The sequence below is a fragment of the Pleurodeles waltl genome, chromosome 6 (assembly GCF_031143425.1).
Source record: "Pleurodeles waltl isolate 20211129_DDA chromosome 6, aPleWal1.hap1.20221129, whole genome shotgun sequence".
NCBI lineage: Eukaryota > Metazoa > Chordata > Amphibia > Caudata > Salamandridae > Pleurodeles > Pleurodeles waltl.
In genome coordinates, this window is record NC_090445.1 from 877,567,512 (window position 1) to 877,588,337 (window position 20,826).

Genomic DNA, 20,826 nt, shown 5'->3' on the forward strand with positions numbered 1-20,826 from the left:
TAATGTGAAAAGGTGAAACCACTTTAGCCAAAAATGTTGGATTTGTCCTAAGTACTACTTTGTGTTTGTGTACTTAGAAGAAAGGTTCTTCTAGAGTAAATGCCTGAATTTCACTTACTCTTCTTAAGGAAGTAATTGCTACTAAGAAAACAACCTTCCATGTTAGAAATTGAACAGCATAAGAGTGCATGGGATTGAATGGGGGACCCATAAGTCTTGTTAGTACAATATTAAGATTCCATGCTGGAACTGGTGGAGTTCTTGGTGGAATAATGAGTTTAAGTCCTTCCATACATGCTTTTATGACAGGGACTCTAAACAGAGAGGTATGTTGCATGTTTTGTAGGTAGGCTGATATGGCAGTTAGACTAATCTTAATACAGGAAAAGGCAAGATATGCTTCTTGTTAATAAAGCAAATAACACACAATATCTTGTACTGATGCTTTAAGTCGACCAATATTTTTAGGTTGACAGTAGTATACAAACTGTTTCCATTTATTTGCATAGCATTGTCTGGTTGTTGGTTTACGTGCTTGTTCATCCTTTCTAATGGAAGCTGTAGGTATCCAAATTCTATGATTTCAGGAGCCAAATCGCTAAGTTGAGCACACTGGGATTGGGATGCCTGATTTGACCTCTGTTCTGAGTTAACAGGTCTGGTCTGTTTGGAAGCTTGTGATGTGGTACTACTGACAGATCTAGGAATGTCGTCTACCAGTGTTGTCGTGCCCACGTGGGAGCTATGTGCATCATGGTGAGGGAAGTGTGATGCATTTTGTTGTCCAGAAAACAAATTAATGGGAGATGGGGAGGGGGAAAAGCGTAAGCAAATATCGCTGACCAGTTGATCCATAGAGCATTACCCTTGGACTCAGGGTGTGGGTTTCTGGATGTGAAGTTTTGGCATTTTGCGTTTTTGCCTGTTGCAAAAAGGTCTATGTTTGGTGTTCCCCACATTTGAAAGTAATATTGAACTACCTGTGGGTGAATCTCCCATTCGTGCATTTGTTGCTGCGTCCAGCTTAGAAGGACAGTTAGCTGGTTGTGTATTCCTGAGATGTATTCCGCTTGCAGGTGAATGTGATTGTGAATTGCCCATTTCCATATTGTTTAAGCTAGAAGGGACAATTGGGATGAGTGTGCCCCCCCTGTTTTTTCAGAAAATACATTATTGTCATGTTGTCTGTTCGTATTAAGACTGTTTTGTGTTTGATCTGTGGTTGAAATGCCTTGATGGCTAACAACACCGCTAATAATTCCAAGTGGTTTATGTGGTACGTTTTTTTTTGTATTGAGTCCCATTCCCCTTGTATCATTAGATTGTTGAGATGGGCTTCCCAACCTGTCATTGACCCATCTGTTGTGATTATGGTCTGTGGCACTAGGTCTTGAAATGGCTGCCCTTTTGTTAAATTGTTGTGATTCCATCATTGCAGTGATTTGTAAGTTTGGCCGTCTAACAACACTAGATCCTGTAACCGAGCCTGTGCCTGAGACCATTGTTATGAGAGACACTGTTGCAGTGGTCTTATGTTTAGCCTCCCATTTGGTACTATTGCTATGCATGATGCCATCATTCCCAATAGTTTCAGGACAAATCTTACTGTGTAAGTTTGATTGGCCTGCATTTGTGGTGTGCAGTATTGAAAAGCCTGTATCCATTCTGGATTTAGGTAGGCTAATGCTGAATGAGTATTGAGAATTGCACCTAGATAATGTTGAATTTGTGCTGGCTGAAGATGAGATTCCAGGTAATTAATTGTGAACCCTAAAGTGTGTAGGGTATCTATTGTGTTTTGTGAGTGTTGTTGGCATTTTAGAATGGTACTGGATTTTATTAACCAATCATTTAGATAAGGGAAGACATGTACGTGGTGTCTTCGGTATGCCGCTAGTACAACTAGACATTTTGTGAAAACTCTTGGTGCTGTTGTTACTCCAAAGGGTAGTACTTTGAATTGGTAGTGGTTGCCTGATATTATGAACCTTAAATACTTGTGTTGAGCTGGATGTATGGGAATGTGGAAGTAAGCGTCCTTTAGATCTAACGCGGTCATGTAATCTTGTTTTTGTAGCAGGGGAATGACGTCCTGTAGAGTGACTATGTGAAAATGTTCTGAAAGGATATATAGATTTAGAGGTCTGAGATCGAGAATGGGTCTGAGAGTACCATCCTTCTTTGGTATAACAAAGTATAGCGAGTATACTCCTGTCCTTTGCTGTGAGATGCAAACTATTTCTATTGCCCCCTTGAGTAATAGAGATTGTACCTCGTGTTTCAGTAGAACAGTGTGTTCTTGAGAGAGTCTGTGAGAACGAGGAGGAATATTTAGTGGAGCGGAGATGAGCTCTAGGCAATAACCAATGCGGATAATTGAGAGTACCCATTGATCTGTGGTGATGTTTTGCCAGTGAGAATGGAATTGTTGCAATCTTCCTCCCACAGGAGCGGTATGGGATTGTGGGATGTTTAGGAAGTCATTGTTTAGTGGGTGTGGAAGCACCCTTTGAGCCTGCAAATTTTGCTCTGGCCCTGAAATTGTTTCCTCTGTAAGAGCTTCTAAATGACCCTCTTGGGTAGTACTGCTGTCCTTGCTTTGGATGGGAGGTAGAAGCCTCTGCAGTCTGGGTTTTAAAACCTCCCCTAAATTGAGGTTTCCGAAAGGAACCCGAAATGGTCTGATATAAAGGGCTCCCAGGGCTTTTTCTGGGTCACAGTCTTTCCTGAGTTTCTCAATGGCGGTGTCCGCCGCTGGTCCGAAGAGTTGCTGTTTGTTAAACAGCATATTAAGGACCTCCTGTTGAATTTCTGGTTTAAAACCTGAGGACCTCAACTACGCATGTCGTCTAATTGTGATGCTGGTATTAAGCCCTCTAGCTGCAGTGACAGCTGCATCTAGAGCAGACCTAATCTGAATATTTGTTATGGCCTGACCCTTGTCCACAATTTGCTTTTGGTGTTCTTCGGCTAGGTATTACCAGAATTCTTCCATGTCTTCCCTATGTGCCCTGTCGTATCTTGCCAACAGGGCCTGGGAAGTGGCAGTACGCCATAGGTTGGCTGCTTGTGTTGCCACCCTATTGCCAGCAGCCTCAAATTTTCTGCTTTCTTTGTCAGGGGGTGGAGTATCCCCCGAAGACTGACTATTGGCACGCTTCCTGGCTGCACTGACCATAATAGAATCTGGTGGTAATCGTTGTGTGATGTAACTTGGATCTGTTGGTGCAGGCTTATATCTTCTGTCAGTCCTCGGCGTTATAACCCTAGCTTCAACTGGTTCTTTAAGTATTTCCTCTGCATGCCTAAGCATACCAAGAAGCATTGGTAAACACTGGTATTGCTTATGAGTTGAGGATAGTGTATTAAAAGAAAATCCTCTTCTAAAGGTTCCACATGCATTTGTACCCCATGGTATGTAGCTGCCCTAGATATTACTTGGTTATAAACCATACTACCCTCTGGTGGGGATGGTCTAGTAGGGTAGAGATCTGGATCATTAGATGGTATAGGATCCGAGTCGTACATGTCCCATGGGTCTACAGTTTCCCCTTGTGGATAAGAGAGGGTAATGGTGAAGGTTGTGGTGGTGGAGTGAGAGGTTGTGGTGAAAAAGAAAGTTGTGGTGAATGTGGTGGAGAAAGCTGAAGAGGTTTCGGCTTTTCCTTCCGCTTGAAAAATTTTGCCGGTGGTGGGGCAGTATCAAGAGTCTCTTGCAACACTAGCTTTCTTTTAGTCTGTGGAGGCGGAGAAGTCATATTTTTTCCAGTCTCTTTCTGGATTTGTATTCTTCTCTGCTTGCTGTCCATATCCTCTAAAATAGGTTGAATGTCCAATTCCTCCATTTGATGTTCAGAGGAATGTTCAGTGAAAGTTTTGGGCACCTGCTTCATTCGAGCCGAAAGTCCTATTTCCTTTGTATAGGACGATGTTTTTGGCTCTGAAGTCGGACCGAGATGTTACGGTTCCGAAGCTGTTGGCCGAGGTTTCGGCTCCGAATCAGAGCATACTCTGCTTGGATCCGAGGATTGTGGGCGTCGCCTCGGTTTGGAGGTGGAGGTTTGAATTTTCCGGCTCGACACCGAAACCAAAACATGCGTGGTAACCTGTTTGGTCTTTTTCGGCGCCGAACCCAAGGGTCGGTAGACGATTAGTCTTATTCGGGTGGAACCATAGCTTGACAGCAGTGATGCACCCAAGGCCTTGCCTGATTTTTTAAAATTCGGTGTTGGGGCAGGTGTACTCACATATTGCGCCAATACTATCGGATGGCTGTCATCGTCTGAAGCTTGCTCGGACTCGGAGTCTGGGATCGAAACTGCCTTCTGTGCCTGCTCCTCTTTGAGGGTGTCGGTGGTGGACTCCGTGTGCTTGGACGCCATCTCCAGTCTTCGTGCCCTTCGATTGTGTAGTGTTCTCTTCGATTGAAAAGATTGGAACACCTCCAAGCTTTTGTCACGATGTTCCAGAGAAAGGCAGAGATTACAGACGAAGTGCTGGTCGCCACTTTCTTCCATCGCAAGATCAGCGACCTCCACGACAGCTTCGGACACCAGACCCAACCAAACACCACCGAACCCGCACCCCCGGCCATCACCCTCAACAACTGGACCCACATCAACACGGAAGAAACCAAATCCATCATGAACTCTATCCACTCCGGCGCCCCTTCGGACCCTTGCCAGCACTTCATCTTTAACAAAGCCGACGACATCATCGCCCGCACCTCCAGACCCTTCATCAACTCTTCTTTTTCTTCTGCTACCTTCCCCGAATGCTGGAAACACGCCGAAGTCAACGCCCTACTAAAGAAACCTACGGCTGACCCGAGCGACCTGAAAAACTTCCGCCCCATCTCTCTTCTGCCTTTCCCAGCCAAAGTAATAGAGAAGACCGTCAACAAACAGCTGACCACCTTCCTGGAAGACAACAACCTGCTCGACCCCTCACAAACCGGATTCCGAACCAACCACAGCACTGAAACCGCCCTCATCTCAGTCACAGACGACATCAGAACCCTGATGGACAACGGTGAAACAGTCGCCCTCATTCTCCTCGACCTCTCGGCTGCCTTTGACACCATCTGTCACCGCACCCTAATCACCCGCCTCCGCTCCACCGGGATCCAAGGCCAGGCCCTGGACTGGATCGCCTCCTTCCTCGCAAACCGTTCACAAAGAGTTTACCTCCCTCCGTTTCGCTCAGAACCCACCGAGATCATCTGCGGCGTACCTCAAGGCTCATCACTCAGCCCGACACTCTTCAATGTCTACATGAGCCCCCTCGCCAACATCGTACGCAAGCACGACATCATCATCACCTCCTACGCCGACGACACCCAACTTATACTCTCCCTCACCAAGGACCCCGCCAGCGCCAAGACCAACCTACAAGAGGGTATGAAGGACGTCGCAGATTGGATGAGGCTCAGCCGCCTAAAGCTGAACTCTGAAAAAACGGAAGTCCTCATCCTCGGCAACACCCCGTCCGCCTGGGACGACTCCTGGTGGCCCACGGCCTTCGGCACCGCACCGACCCCCACAGACCACGCCCGCAACCTCGGCTTCATCTTGGACCCTCTTCTCACCATGACTAAGCAAGTCAACGCCGTGTCCTCTGCCTGCTTCCTCACCCTCCGCATGCTCCGTAAGATCTTCCGCTGGATCCCCGCCGACACCAGAAAAACCGTGACCCACGTTCTCGTCACGAGCCGCCTGGACTACGGCAACACCCTCTACGCCGGGACCACAGCCAAACTCCAAAATCGCCTGCAACGCATTCAAAACGCCTCGGCCCGCCTCATCCTAGACGTACCCCGCAGCAGCCACATCTCCGCTCACCTGAGACACCTGCATTGGCTCCCAGTCAACAAAAGGATCACCTTCCGACTTCTCACCCACGCACACAAAGCCCTCCACGACAAGGGACCAGAATACCTCAACAGACGCCTCAGCTTCTACGTCCCCACCCGCCACCTGCGCTCCTCTGGCCTCGCACTTGCTGCTGTCCCTCGCATCCGCCGCTCCACGGCGGGTGGGAGATCTTTCTCCTTCCTGGCGGCCAAGACCTGGAACTCCCTCTCCACCAGCCTCAGGACCACCCAGGACCACTCCGCTTTCCGGAGACTCCTAAAGACCTGGCTGTTCGAGCAGCGTTAACCCCCCTTTTTTCCCCTAGCGCCTTGAGACCCGCACGGGTGAGTAACGCGCTTTATAAATGTTAATGATTTGATTTGATTTGATTTGATTCTCTTCGATTGAAAAGATTGGAACACCTCCAAGCTTTTGTCACGATGTTCCAGAGAAAGGCAGAGATTACAGACGAAGTGCTGGTCGGTGTGAGGAAATTTAGCATGGCACTGAGAACAGAATTGGAATGGAGTCCGATCCATCAGTGTATGATACAGTAGGCCTGAACAGGCCCAAGGGCGGCGTTAGCGGCCAGAAGGCAGTTTCCTTGATCTCAACTGTACTATTGGATTGAGTGCAGAACAAACTGCGTTTGAAACAATACCGACAGTATGAGAAAAAAGTTTGAGATAGTATAGAATTTCCGAAACTAAAGTTTCATAGCGAGAAGAAACACGTCCGAACCCGACGATGGAAAGAAAACAATCTAACTAAGGAGTCGATGCCCATGCGCACCCTCCCCGAGAGGAGGAGTCAGTCGATCCCATGACTCGAAAAAAGGACTTCTTCGAAGAAAAACAACTTGTAACACTCCGAGCCCAACACTAGATAGCGAGATATGCACAGCATGTGTATCTGCAGCTATACATGCCATTGAACATATACATATATATATATATATATATATATATACACATATATATATATATATATATATATATATATACATATACACATACACACACACACATACACCTTTCCAACTAATAACCCTGCCCACCTTAGTCCCTAAACATTCCTTTTCTTCCCTTACCTCCCAAAAACCCATACCTACCCTAAACACCCCTTACCACCCCAAAACCCATACCTACCCTAAACCCTAAAAATGCCCTTACCACCCATAATCCCATACCCACCCTGAATACCACTTGCCACCCAAGATCCCATACTTATCCTAAAACCTGAAAATGCCCTTACAACACCAAAACCATACCTACCGTAAAAAATAAAAATGCCTTTACCACCCCAAAAACCATAACAAAACTTAGAAATGCTCTTACCACCCTAAAATCCACCCCACCCTAAACATCCTCTACCACCCCAAATCCCATATCTACCCTAAACTCTAAAAATGCCCTTACCACCCTAAAACCCATACCCACCTTAAACCCCAAACACCACTTAACAATCAACATCCCAATCCCAACCTAAAAGCTAAAAATGTCCTTACCACCCAAAAACTCATACCCACCCTAAAACCTAAAAATGCCCTTCATACTCCAAACCCCATACCCACCCTTAAAACCTAAAATACCCTTACAACCCTAAAACCCATATCCACCCTAAAACCTAAAAATGCCCTTACCACCTCAAATCCATTACCCAACCTAAAACTCAAAAATGTGCTTACCACCCCTCAACCTATATCCACCCTAAAAACTAAAAATGCCATTGCCACCCCCAAACCCATACCGACTCTAAAACTTAAAAATCCCCTGACCACTCCAAAACCCATTCCCACCCTAAAGCCTAAAAACTCCCTTAACACCCCAAAACCCATACCCACCCTGGCCCCTAGACACCCTTTACCACCACAAATCCCATACCCACCCAAACCTCAAAAAATGCCCTTAACACACTAAACCCATAGCCGCCCTAAACACCCCTTACCACCCAACAACCCATACCCACCCTAAAACCAAAAAATTCCCTTACCACCCAAAAACCCATACCCACCCTAAAACCCAAAAATGTCCTTACCAACCAAACACACACACCCACCCTAAAAACTAAAGATGCCCTTACCACCCCAAAACCCATAACCACCCTACAACCTAAAAATGCACTTAGCACCCCAAAACCGATGCCCACCCTAAAACCTAAAAATGCCCTTACCACCCAATAACCATTACTCACCCTAACACCTCAAACCCTTGTTTTTTTTTTTTTGTAGATGTGTTTTCGAGTCACGGGATCGAGTGACTCTACCTCTTCGGCTCCATTGCGGATGGGCATCGACTCCATGTTAGACTGTTTTCCCGCAGAGGGTAAGGTAGGAGTGCTAGAGTATAAAGAAAGGAGATGTCCATGCAAATGGAATATATATATGTATACACATATGTACAAATTAATGTTTAACTTAAATGGCTACAGGCTCCCAGGGAGGCGGGAGGGTGCATGTAAATCTGCAGCGGAACATGCCACGAACAGATGTACACTGGGTAAGTGACATTTTCCGTTCAATGGCATGTGTAGCTGCAGATACACATGCTATGCATAGATTACAAAGCAGTTTTGCCTCCCAAAAGCAGTGGTCAGCCTGTAGGAGTTGAAGTTGTTTGAAATAGTGTTCTTAGTACAGCTTGTCCTACTGTGGCCTCCTGTGTTGCTAACACATCTTCACAGTAATGCTTGGTAAATGTATGCAGTGTTGACCAAGTGGCTGCTTTACAGATTTCTGCCATTGGTATGTTCCCTAAGAAAGCCATTTTGACCCTTTTGTCCTGGTGGAATGTGCTTTAGGTGTTACTAATAGCTGCCTGTTAGCTTTTAGGTAACATGTTTGGATGCATTTTACTATCCATCTAGCTAGTCCTTGCTTTGAGATAGGGTTACCAGTATGTGGTTTCTGAAACGCCACAAATAACTGTTTGGTTTGTTCTATCAATGTAATACATTATAGCTCTTTTAATGTCCAATGTATGCAGGGCTCTTTCTGCTACAGAGTCTGGCTGTGCAAAGAAGACTGGCAGTTCCACTGTTTGATTGATATGAAATGTTTATATCACCTTTGGTAGAAATTTTGGGTGTGTTCGAAGTACAACTTTATGTTTGTGTACTTGTATGAACGGTTCTTGAATAGTGAAAGCTTGGCTTTCATGAACTCTTCTTAATGAAGTAATTGCAACTAAGAAAGCAACTTTCCATGTTAGGTATTGAATCTGACACGAATGCATAGGTTCAAATGGTGGACCCATGAGTCGTGTGAGTACTATGTTTAGATTCCACGAAGGCATTGGAGGTGTTCTTGGTGGAATGATGAGTTTTAATCCTTCCATGAAGACTTTGATAACAGGGACCCTAAATAGAGAGGTGTGTTGTATATTTTGCAAATACGCCAAAATTGCAGTGAGATGTATTTTGATGGATGAGAAGGCAAAATTTTCTTTTTGCAGATGAAGCAAGTAACTTACAATGTCTTCTGTTGAAACTGAAAGAGAGTCAATCTATTTAGATTGACAGTAAAACACAAACCTTTTCCATTTGTTTGCATAACACTGCCTGGTAGTGGGTTTTCTTGCTTGTTTAATTACTTCCATACATTCTGTTGGAAGGTGTAGATAACCAAACTCTAAGACTTCGGGAGCCAAATCGCTAGATTGAGTATTTTGGGATATGGATGCCTGATCAGTTGCTTGTTTTGCGTTAACAGATCTGGTCTGTTGGGGAGTTTGATGTGTGGTACCACTGACAGATTTAACAGTGTTGTGTACCAGGGTTGACGTGCCCACGTTGGTGCTATAAGTATGAGTTTGAGTTTGTTTTGAAGCAGTTTGTTGACTAGAAATGGAATGAGCCGGAGAGGGGGAAAAGCGTAAGCAAATATCCCTGACCAGTTGATCCATAGAGCATTACCCTTGGATAGAGGATGTGGGTATCTGGATGCGAAGTTTTGGCATTTTGCTTTTTCGCTGGTGGTGAATAGGTCTATGTCTGGCGTTCCCTAGTGATGAAAGTATGTCTGAAGCAGTTGGGGATGAATTTTCCACTTGTGTGTTTGTCGATGATCTTGGCTGAGAACATCTGCCAAATGGTTGTGTATTCCTGGAATGTGTTGTTCTACCAGGTGAATCTTGTTGTGTATTGCCCAATGCCAAATCTTTTGTGCTAGAAGGGACAGTTGCGATGAGTGGATCCCTCCTTGTTTGTTTAGGTAATACATTGTAGTCATGTTGTCGGTTTTGATAAGAATGATTTTGTGAATGAGAAGCGGCTGAAAGGCTCTGAGTGCTAGGAATACGGCTAGCAATTCTAGGTGATTTATGTGAAGGTGTTTGTGTTTGGTGTCCCTTTGTCCTTGAATGTTGTGATTGATGAGGTGTGCCCCCCATCCAATCATTGATGCATCTGTTGTAAGTATGGTCTGAGGTACAGGGTCTTAAAATGGCCGCCCTTTGTTTAGATTTGTTGAATTCCACCACTGAAGTGATATGCATGTTTGGTGATCTATCAACACTAGATCTTGAAGTTGACCCTGTGCGTGCGACCATTGCTTTGCAAGGCACTGTTGTAAAGGCCGCATGTTTAATCTTGCATGTGGGACAATGGCGATGCATAATGCCATCATGCCCAACAGTTTCATTACAAATTTGACTGTGTACTGTTGGCTTGATTGAATTTGTGCTAATACATTGTGGAATGCTTGCACTCTTTGTGGACTTGGGCTTGCAAGTGCTGTTTGTGTATTTAGTGTGGCTCCTAAATACTGTTGAATTTGGGCAGGTTGTAGGTGGGATTTTGGGTAGTTTATGAAGAACCCTAGAGTGTGTAGGGTTTGTATTACATAATGGATATGGTTTTGACACTGTGTATGACTGTTGAATTTTATTAGCCAATCGTCGAGATATGGAAAGACATGTTGTCTTCTTAGGCAGGCAGCTACTACTGCTAGGCATTTTGTAAATACTCTGGGAGCTGTTGTTATCCCGAAGAGTAACACTTTGAACTGGTAATGCTTTCACTGAATTACAAACCTGAGATATTTTCTGTGCGCTGGATGGATGGGTATGTGAAAATATGCATCCTTGAGGTCTAATGTTGCCATGAAATCTTGCTGTTGTAGCAATAAAACTACATCCTGTAGTGTTACCATGTGAAAGTGTTCTGAAAGGATGTAAAGATTGAAAGTTCTGAGATCTAATATTGGTTCCGTCTTTTTGGGGAATAAGGAAGTACAGAGAGTAAACTGCTGTTCCTATCCGATCTTGTGGTACAAGCTTTATGGCTTGTTTGAGTAATAGTGATTGTACTTCTTCTTGTAACATTTAAATACATTGGGAGGAGAGTTTGTGTGGTTTTGGATGTATATTTGGTGTAATTTGCGCCAATTCGATGCAATAACCGTTGCGGATAATAGACAATACCCAGTTGTCTGCTGTAATGGGTAGCCAATTGTTGTGGAAACTTTGCAGTCTCCCCCCACAGGTGAGGTGTGATTTGGGAAGAGATGGAGAAAGTCACTGTTTTGGCTGTGAGACTTGTTTTGTTGGCTGATATTTCCCCCTGCCTCTAGGGAATCGGCCTCTATAATTTCCTCTAAACCTACCTTGTTGGTATTGAGGCTGGTAGGTTGACTTGGATTGTGAGGTGGATGCCTCAGGTGTTTGCGCTCTAATACCACCCCTGTATTGAGGTTTCTGAAAGGATCCTCTGTATTGCGTGGTATACAGAGCACCCATGGCTTTAGGGGTGTCTGAGTCTTTTTTCATCTTTTCAATGCCCGTATAAACTTCAGGACCAAAAAAGCTGTTTTTCATTGAACGGCATATTAAGGACAGGCTGTTGAATTTCAGGCTTAAACCCTGATGACCGGAGCCATGCGTGTCTGTGAATAGTAACAGCAGTACTGATTGTCCTAGCTGCTGCGTCTGCTGAATCTAGGGCTGATCTAATTTGGTTATTAGTAATAGCCTGACCTTCTTCGACTATTTGTTGTGCCCTTTTTTGTTGGTCTTTGGGGAGATGTTGGATGATGTCTTTCATCTCATCCCAGTGGGCTCTATCATACCTAGCCAATAGCGCTTTGGAGTTGGCTATCCTCCATTGATTGGCTGCTTGCGATGCTACTTGCACTTACAACTACAGAATCAGGAGGCAGTTGTTGTGTAATGAATGCCGGATCAGAGGGAGGTAGTTTATACTTTTTCTCCTCTCTAGGAGTAATTATCCTGGCTTTGGTTGAGTCTTTAAATATCTGATGTGTGTGCTTTAACATGCCTGGAAGCATGGGAAGGGACAGGTAGGTAGTGTGTGTGGAGGATAAAGAGTATTGAAGAGAAAATCTTCCTCAAATGGCTCACTGTGCATGGCGACATTGTGGTATGATGCTGCCCTAGCCAGAACCTGAGTGTATCCAGTGCTATCTTCCGGTGGTGGTTTGGAAGGATAGCAGTCTGGGCTGTTATCCAGAATGGGATCTGGATCATAGAGATCCCATGGATCCACATTGTCCTGTTGTGAATCTAAAGAATGTACAGGAGACTGTGCAGGTGTAGGACTGGTAGGTGGAGAGACAAGCAGGTGAGGAGAATAAAGAGGAGACTGAGGAGGTCAAAATTGTGGAGGTGGAGATCTTTGTTTAGGTCTTGGCACTTTAGCCGGTGGCTGAGCAATGTCCAATTGTTCTTAAAAGGCCAGCTTCCTCTTAGGCTTCAGAGGAGGTGCAGTTATGATCTTGCTAGTGTCTTTGTGAATGTGAATTATGGCCTGCCTTTCATCAATGTCCTCCATCTGTGTGTGTTCCTTGGAAAATGTATGGCTTTCTTTAAGTTGTTTCAAAAGTCTATGCTCCTCTGTGTAACTTGGTCTTTTCAGCTCCGAAGCCGGTTTTCTTGCCATCGAAAGGCCGGGAGTGGATGTTGGCCTCGGCTCCGAAAGCGATTTTCGAGGCTTCGACTCAAAGGGTCAGTGTTTGCCTGTTTCGGAGCCAGTGCTTCAGCGTGAGTCCGAAGGCTTCGGTGGCATGGCCTTTTTCGGTGCCAAAGTTGTTGCTTGGTCACCGAAGGTCTTTTTGCGGGTCGAGCCATGGCCTTCTGGCAGTGGCGTTCCTGAGGCCTTATGTTTGGGCTTGGTTGGGACAGGGGTAGGCGTGCTCACGTGCTGTCCTGCCGTGACAGGTCTGTCCTCCTCGGACTCCTGCTCTAAATCGGACCCTTGGACGGAGACTGTGGTGTGCATAATCTCCTCTTCCTCTACTTCGAGACGTTCGGTGCTTTTCAACACCATTTCCAACCTTTGTGCTCTTCTGTCTCGTAGAGTCTTCTTTGAACGGAAGGATCTGCAGGCCTCACAACCACCCTCTCAATGGTCTGGAGAGAGGCAGAGATTACAGAAGAGATGTTGGTCTGTATATGGAAATTTAGCGTGGCACCGAGGACAGTAGCGAAATGGGGCCTGTCCATGAAGCTTTCATGAGGTTGGCCCAACCAGGCCAGAGTTGGGCGCAGGGTCCCGAGGGGCGAGTAAAGAAGTTAGATCCGATGGTACCGAAGTGTCGATGAGAGATGATACGCGATCAAAACAATAGCGATGGGAATTAGAGAGTTTTAGAACTTTTCCGACTCGAACTACCGGAGCGAAAAGAAACACGTCTGAACCCGATGGCGGAAAGAAAACGATCTAACATGGAGTCAATGCCCATGCGCAATGGAGCCGAAGAGGAGGAGTCACTCGATCCTGTGACTCGAAAACACTTCTTCAAAGAAAAACAACTTGTAACACTCCGAGCCCAACATCAGATGGCAGAATATGCATAGCATGTGTATCTGCAGCTACACATGCCATCAAACATATACATATATACACACACACACACACTCAAACCACTTAATACTTACTTGTACCTACCTACAAAACCTTTACCATGCATATACCTTTACTAATCATGTGTTAACCAAAATGAAAATAATACTTACCTTTAAAACCATTCATGCCTTTACAATTAAATTCATTGTAAAGGAATGCATGGTAATGGTAACTTCTTGGTAAAGTCATGCTATGTGAAGTCATGCGTGGTAAACACATAGGCGCGGTAAAGACATTGTGGTAAGTGCATTGCGTTGTATTTGCTGCATTGTAAGTGATGTTTCCCCAATGCCATGATTGGTTGGACACTACCTGAGAGGTAAGTTGTGGCTTCCATTTTGTGTATTGACACTCGGTCTCTGGAGGGAATAAAACTTAAAACCGAATGAAGGGGTCAGGGTAAAGGTACCCTGACACCGCAGGACTAATGAGGGACACCTCATGGGTAAGAAATTGCCCAAAAATGGTTTTTGGGGTACATGAGGACACATGGATCCTCTGCAATGCTCAGTGTGCCCCCCTGTGTGAATCTGTGACAAATCAGTGGATACAGACCCCAATTAAATAAAACATACATCCACTCACAGACCTACTCACACAGCCATGCACACACTCACTCACAGATCCATAAACCCCTACCACACCCAGTCACAGAATCACACACATCCACACACACCCAGGCACCCCCTCACTTATGCCTACTCATAGACCCAGCAAACCATTCACAAACACAAACTCACAGACCCACATAGCAACTCATATACCCATTCACACACCCACTTAAGCACTCACTTACCCATTCACAGACCCACAGACCCACTACCACATCCAGTCACACACCCACACAACCATTCACACACCCACTAACTCACCCATACAGCCACTCATAAACCCACAAAACCACTTGCACACCCACTCACAGACCCACACAGCCACCGATACATTGACTCACAAACCCATTTATGCACCCATACAACCATTCACACACGTATACAGCTACTCACACACCCACAAACCACTTGCAACACACTCACAGACCCACACAGGTACTCATACACCCACTCGCACTCTTACACACCCAGTTATAAGCCCACACAACCACTGACATACCCATCCAGCCACTCCCACACCCACTCACAAACCCACAAAACCATAGACTCACACAACTACTCACACACCCATACAGCCACTTGCATACCCATTCACAAACTCATAGTGGAGGGTTGGCTGCATGCAGGGCATTGACTGAAGACCATGCACTGAGCGGATGGATTAAAGTATGGTAATTAAAAATTACTTTACATTAAAAGAACCTAGAAATTCACTAAAAAAAACTAAGGTTGCAGGGGTGTAACAGTTAGGAATAACAAATAATAAAAAAACTTAGAAATTCACTAAAAAAACAAAGTTCACAGGGACGTTGTTAGGTTCAGATATTACACACACAAACCCATACAAATTAAGCACTTATAGGTATACTTATCTCAAGAAACTATAACTCATCCCCTAAGGTAACTATAACTCGACCTCTCCCTACATACTGCAATTTACCTGATAAATTCCTATGGTTTTAAATCTGAACCTAACTATCATGCCCCTGTAACCTTTGTTTTTTTCAGTGCACAAACACACCCACATACATAGGTTCAACGGTTATAGATTAGCTATAGTTAGGCCAAATTCAATTATCACTTCTATACAAAAATGTAAACTTAAACTATATAAACACTAGAAATTCAAAAGCTATAATTATAACATAGTTGTAAATCATGCCCCTGCCCAAACCTACTGTAACTTGCAGACCTCACCTCACCTCAGTACACAGTGTTGTCAACCCACTAAGCAGACTACATTAACTAGAACTCTCCCCTCTACCATGCTCATTCTTTTAATAAGTTATTTAATTTCAGATGGCATGCATGTTGCTATGAATGCTATGATTTAACATAGTATAAGTGATGTGATATGAAAGCATTATCCTGAGCATGGAGAAGGCATGAGTGTAGTGTGTAGTGGTGGGTCAGAGTAGAGCGGTCTGGCATGCCATAGAATAGCATGTGGTACAGTGGAGTGACGTCAAGGGTAGTGCCGTAGAGTGGACTGGCATATGGTAGAGTGGAGTGGTGTGTTGTAGAAAGGTGTGGAGTGTCATAGTGTGGAGTAGTGTGTTGTACAGTGTATTAGAGTGTAGGGGCGTACAATGGAGTGGCATACAGCGGACTGACAATGTGGAGTGGCATACAGTGGAGTGGCGTGGCGCACAGTGGAGTGGCAAGTCATGGAGTAGTGGTTCACACAGTAAAGTGTTGTAGAGTGGAGATGCGTGTCAGAATGAAGTGGCATGTCGTAGAGTGTTGCGGAGTGGAGCAGACCAGCACAGAGTGAAAGGCCACAAAGTGAAATACAGTGTTGTGGAGTGGAATAGAATGGAGTGATATGCTGTAAAGTGGAGTGGCGTGTCACAGACTGGTGTGTCATACAGTCTGTTAGAGTGTAGGGGCAAAGAGTGGAGTTGCATAGAATCGACTGGCAAAGTGACCAACCATAGCGTGGGATTGCTTGCTGTGGAGTGGAGTGGCGAGTTGTGGAGTGTCTTAGAGTGGAGAGGGAAGTCAGAGTGGAGTGGAGTGTCGTAGGATGGCTTGTCGTAAATTGGCTGCCAGCAACATGATAATAAGTTGCTAGCAGTCATTACACCAAAAACAAGGCATGGGGCCCGGTTGTCTCCTGGTCCTCTTTTACGCTCTAAAGGAGTGAATACTGATAGAGCCATTAGAGGAATTGTAAACCTCATCCATAAACACAGGAAGATTCATCCCAGTCAATGTTTGAATTTGAATTTACAATTACAATCACTCCAAAACTGGATAAGATCTCTGAACTGCAGGCAGTCTAACAGCACTTATTAAAATATGTGCAAAGATCTTCATTAAAATATTGACCATTTTTTTAAAGCAATTCTCCTTTTTCCAGTAGACCCAGACCATGTGAGATGTATGTAGCACAGACAAGCATATCACAGCTCCAGAAAGATTTAGAATGTTACATGTCAGGGGACGTTGAAAGGGGTACCTACAATGTTAGTGTCCTTGGATGTTGAAAAATTAATTGACCAAATAGAATGGGCATCCTTAAGAAAGTCCTTTCTGTGAATGGCTTAGAAGTGAACATGTGGTGTCAGGTCCTATTGAACTGAGCATCTACCTATGACAAGATACGTATGAATGGCAACTCATCTCTATAGTTACATTTGGGAAGGGGCATAAAGCAAGCACACCTTCTCTCTGCCACTGCTGCTTACAGTGGTGGTAGAACCCCTATCTTCAAATATAATAGCAGACTGAGACATTACAAGGAAGAAGGTGGGGTGGTGCACAAATGTAGTCATCTGCAGACAATACCCTGCTCTAGCTGGAGGACCCCAAGGGCTTTTTACCTTCTTTGCTTCAGGATTTGGGATATTTCGCTATGGTCTTTTGAGTCAAAATAAACTAATGCATGCTCAAAATGTTTAACTATAATCTCTCTTTTGAGGTCAAAATTGGCAGCAGTAGGTTTGGTTAATCATTAGTGGGCATGACATCTATAAAGTATCTGATGGCAATTGTCCCTGGTTATAAACGGAAATAATGACAGACTGGGATATGAGAAAATGCATTATACTTTTTAGTTAGGAAGTATTGCATTAATACTAATGGTGACCCTTCCAAACCTAATCTATCTTTTCCACACACTTCATGCAAAGGTAGCAGGAAAAAAAGCTTATATGATGCAACAGTAAATATTTAATTTTATTTGTGATGGGAAAAGGGGGAAAGGTTTGGGGTCAGTAAATGTATACTGTCATACTACCTAGGTAAGGTAGGATTAACATATTTGGATATAGACAACTACTACTGTGCTGCCCAGTTGTGGGTGTTGAAGAATTTTGGATAATTGCTCCCTTCTGGCGACAGTCACAACCAGGCTATGTTGTTTTCATTCACGCGTAGCAGTATGTTTTGCAGTTATTAATACAAAAAGTTTCAAAAGAAGTCACTGTCATGAGTAACTGTTAACAAAAATTAAAGTCAAATGTCAATGCCCAATCTTGTTAAAATATTACTTTTTTCATCTATTTTACACAAAATATATATTAATTATAGATTACTTTTAGGTGATTTTGAATAGATACATGAGCTGGCCATATGTCAGTTCAAAACAACTACATATACTGTCTCCAGGGGTGGCTTGCAGGAGGGGAAAAGGGGAGGGGGACAGCATGGCGTGGGGGTGCCCAAACAAATATTCCTAAAAAAAGTACCTTTTTTGCCATGCCGCTCCAATCCACTCTGGTCATCCACTGCAGGCACAGGCTCCCAGCCAGCCCTGCATCCAAATCTAATGCTGCTTTCATGCTGCTGGCAGCATGAAAACAGCATTAGGTTTGGATGGAGTGCCCAGCCAGGGCGCTTTTAGGCAGAGTGAGAGTCTCTGCCTGCTGTCTACAATCCGGCAACACAGTGCTGGGTTGGAGAGAGCCCAGTATGCATGCGTGCTTGACCGGCCCAAAACGGCCGGCCAAACATACATGTGTACTGAGGGAAGTGCTGTGCAGTCTCCCTTCGTGCTTGTCACAACCCCATGGCCCCATTCCTTTTACTATAAAACAATAATAAACTATGTTTATCATCATTTTATAGTAAACATTTTGCAGCTGCTGGGAGGTGTGGGGTTGGGGCTGCCCACAATAATTATGTGCCATTATTCAATGTACTTTAACTTGTTTTGGTCAATGCTAAGTGTTTGCAGTTTATATGGGGAGAAAAATAAATGCATACTCTATGTAAACTAGGCGTAGCTAACGTTCTTCAAAATCGGGTCTTTGTGTAGCAGGCTTTTTAGGATATCCATATGAGTTATCGTTTACAAATCACTATACGGAAAGAAAACCATTTACATACTACAGGGTACTGATGATAATTCACCATGGATCGGGACATCCTGGAAACACATCTTTGGCTCTATTCAATTATTCAGCCCAAGGATAAAAGTATTTGAGGTAATGGAAAAAGAATGAAAAAATTATAGATCAAGAAATCTGAAATGCACAGGGTGCCCTGCCAATAATTAAGCAAGTTGCAGGTATTCTCGCATCATCCCACTGGCCTTTCCAGATTGTTATGATTGAATCACCCCAAAACGAACTACTGGAAAACATAATTGTTGGGGTTTATTGGACTTTCGGAGAATTAAAAAAAAAAGTACCTGAATGTGCATGTCCACTCCTACGTTACCAGAAGATATGAGGACTCCTTCCCGTTGTGGGACAGATATCTCATCACTGATTTTCAGTCTGCCAAGAGCATTAAGTCCCTCTGTAGGCTGCAGATAATTAACAAAGAGAATAACATATTAACGGGTTTTCATACAGTCATCACAGCACACCCACACAATTGTTATGTAATCTGTTTTACTTTTAGGAATGTAGAGTTATGTAGAATGTTATGAACTAAAAGAATGTTGGGTTGGAATGGAATGTGAAGGGTTGGAAGGGAGACAGTTGGAGATGACCGGGGTGGCAGACAGAGGTCTTGGAGGTGTTGGCGTATATCTGCAACTTAAATAAACTACAGTTACTGGATTCTGCGTTTTCCTGCATTGTTACTACAACAATGCACAGATTTAAAGTATGCTGATAAACATAAATGTTGACACTGAAGGTCTGACAGTGCTCCTTCCATCCTCCTTTCTTTGCCACAGAGATGGGCAGCAGTGTCCATGTCCTTTTGGCATGAGTGAGAATCAGTGGCTAGTGGTGTTTTTCGGGCTGTGGCCAGCATTGAGACATGGAGAGATGGATGAGTTGAGCTGCCAACATGCACCAGTACTTGTATGCGTTTGATAGTACCTGTTATTTTATACCATCATTCTACCACCAGAGAGTCCTTTGTGAGCTGTACGAGAGGGAAAGTGTTCTTATTTTCTGATAAAGTGTGACATCTACATACTAAAACACCTCTTGTTTTGTGGGGGTTTGTAAATGACTGAAAGGTTTATGCTTAAAGCCATAAGATACTAACTTTGAAAGAACTCTAAAGTCTGTTGAAAATAACCTTCCACAATTGGCATCTGGTCCTGTGATGAGGCCAGTGGAAAGGATATGTATATTACCTACTTGTGGCCGCCAGTAGGTAGTTATAGTTAGGACCATGTTTCCATAGAAAAAGCATTTTTTGACTTGCCTATATCTTTGCCACCGTTTAACAAATCTTCACAAAATGTTCCCAAAAAAATGTGTGCCAGTGATTCTTGTTGCACATGGGAAGTTTCAGGGTGATCCATCAAGCAGGGGCTGAGAAAAAGGAGGGGGTGAAAAAGCTATGTTTCCCAGGTTAATTCCCATAGGACTTTTAAACATGCCTAAAACCCAGACCACTGGATGAAATTACACCAAATTTGGCAGAAAGCTAGTTGTCAGTATCCAGATTGTACTTTTGGTTATTTGGTGTAAATCCATTCTGTAGTTTTTGACATATTAATGGAAATCCAAATTTGTATATTTCTGGCAGGCGTGATTTCGCAAATAATAACGAGCTCAAGCACAAAGCTCCAGAGCTCTGAGTGGATGCCAACACTTCAACCACCTCCCATGGGCTATACTGAAATATAATGCAGAGGGGGGAGTCGCACGGCCCCCCAACACCCAGGACATAGCTGTTTGCTTTTGCTTGGAGGGGAGCTTTAATAGCTCCCACCAAGCAAAAGCCAACAAAGGCTACTTTCTGCAAGATCAAGTTCATTCTGTCTTTTGCTTACGGGGAAGACAGATGAGAACATTGTTACAGCAAGCAGGGAGCTGCTATTGAAAGCAGCTTCCTGTTTGGGGAAGCATCATCGGCTCACGCTGGATGCAGGGAGCCAGCTAGGGCCACGGGGGCCTTGAGGTTCCTCCCACGGTTCTGTCACTCTCTCTAACTCTCTATTCCATGCCATAGTGGGATGGATGAGAGAGGGATTGTCATTGCTGTGGTCTCTCCATGCAATGACTTCAAAGGGTCAAACTAGCATGATGTTTGGTATGAATGTATAGTTAGGTTTGGATGCAGAGTGGAACAGAGTTACTTCTGGCTAA

The 20,826-nt window shown here is 44.3% G+C and overlaps 1 protein-coding gene across 4 annotated transcripts in view; it reads right to left on the bottom strand.

The window, feature by feature from the left end:
* HPS1 (HPS1 biogenesis of lysosomal organelles complex 3 subunit 1) overlaps positions 1-20,826 on the bottom strand; it is a 270,693-nt gene that overhangs the window by 119,158 nt on the left and 130,709 nt on the right. For all 4 annotated transcript variants that reach the window (XM_069239659.1, XM_069239661.1, XM_069239657.1 and 1 more), the window contains one exon: positions 18,960-19,076. In XM_069239659.1, the coding sequence (XP_069095760.1) occupies positions 18,960-19,076 (117 nt within the window). The remainder of the gene's footprint in view (positions 1-18,959; positions 19,077-20,826) is intronic.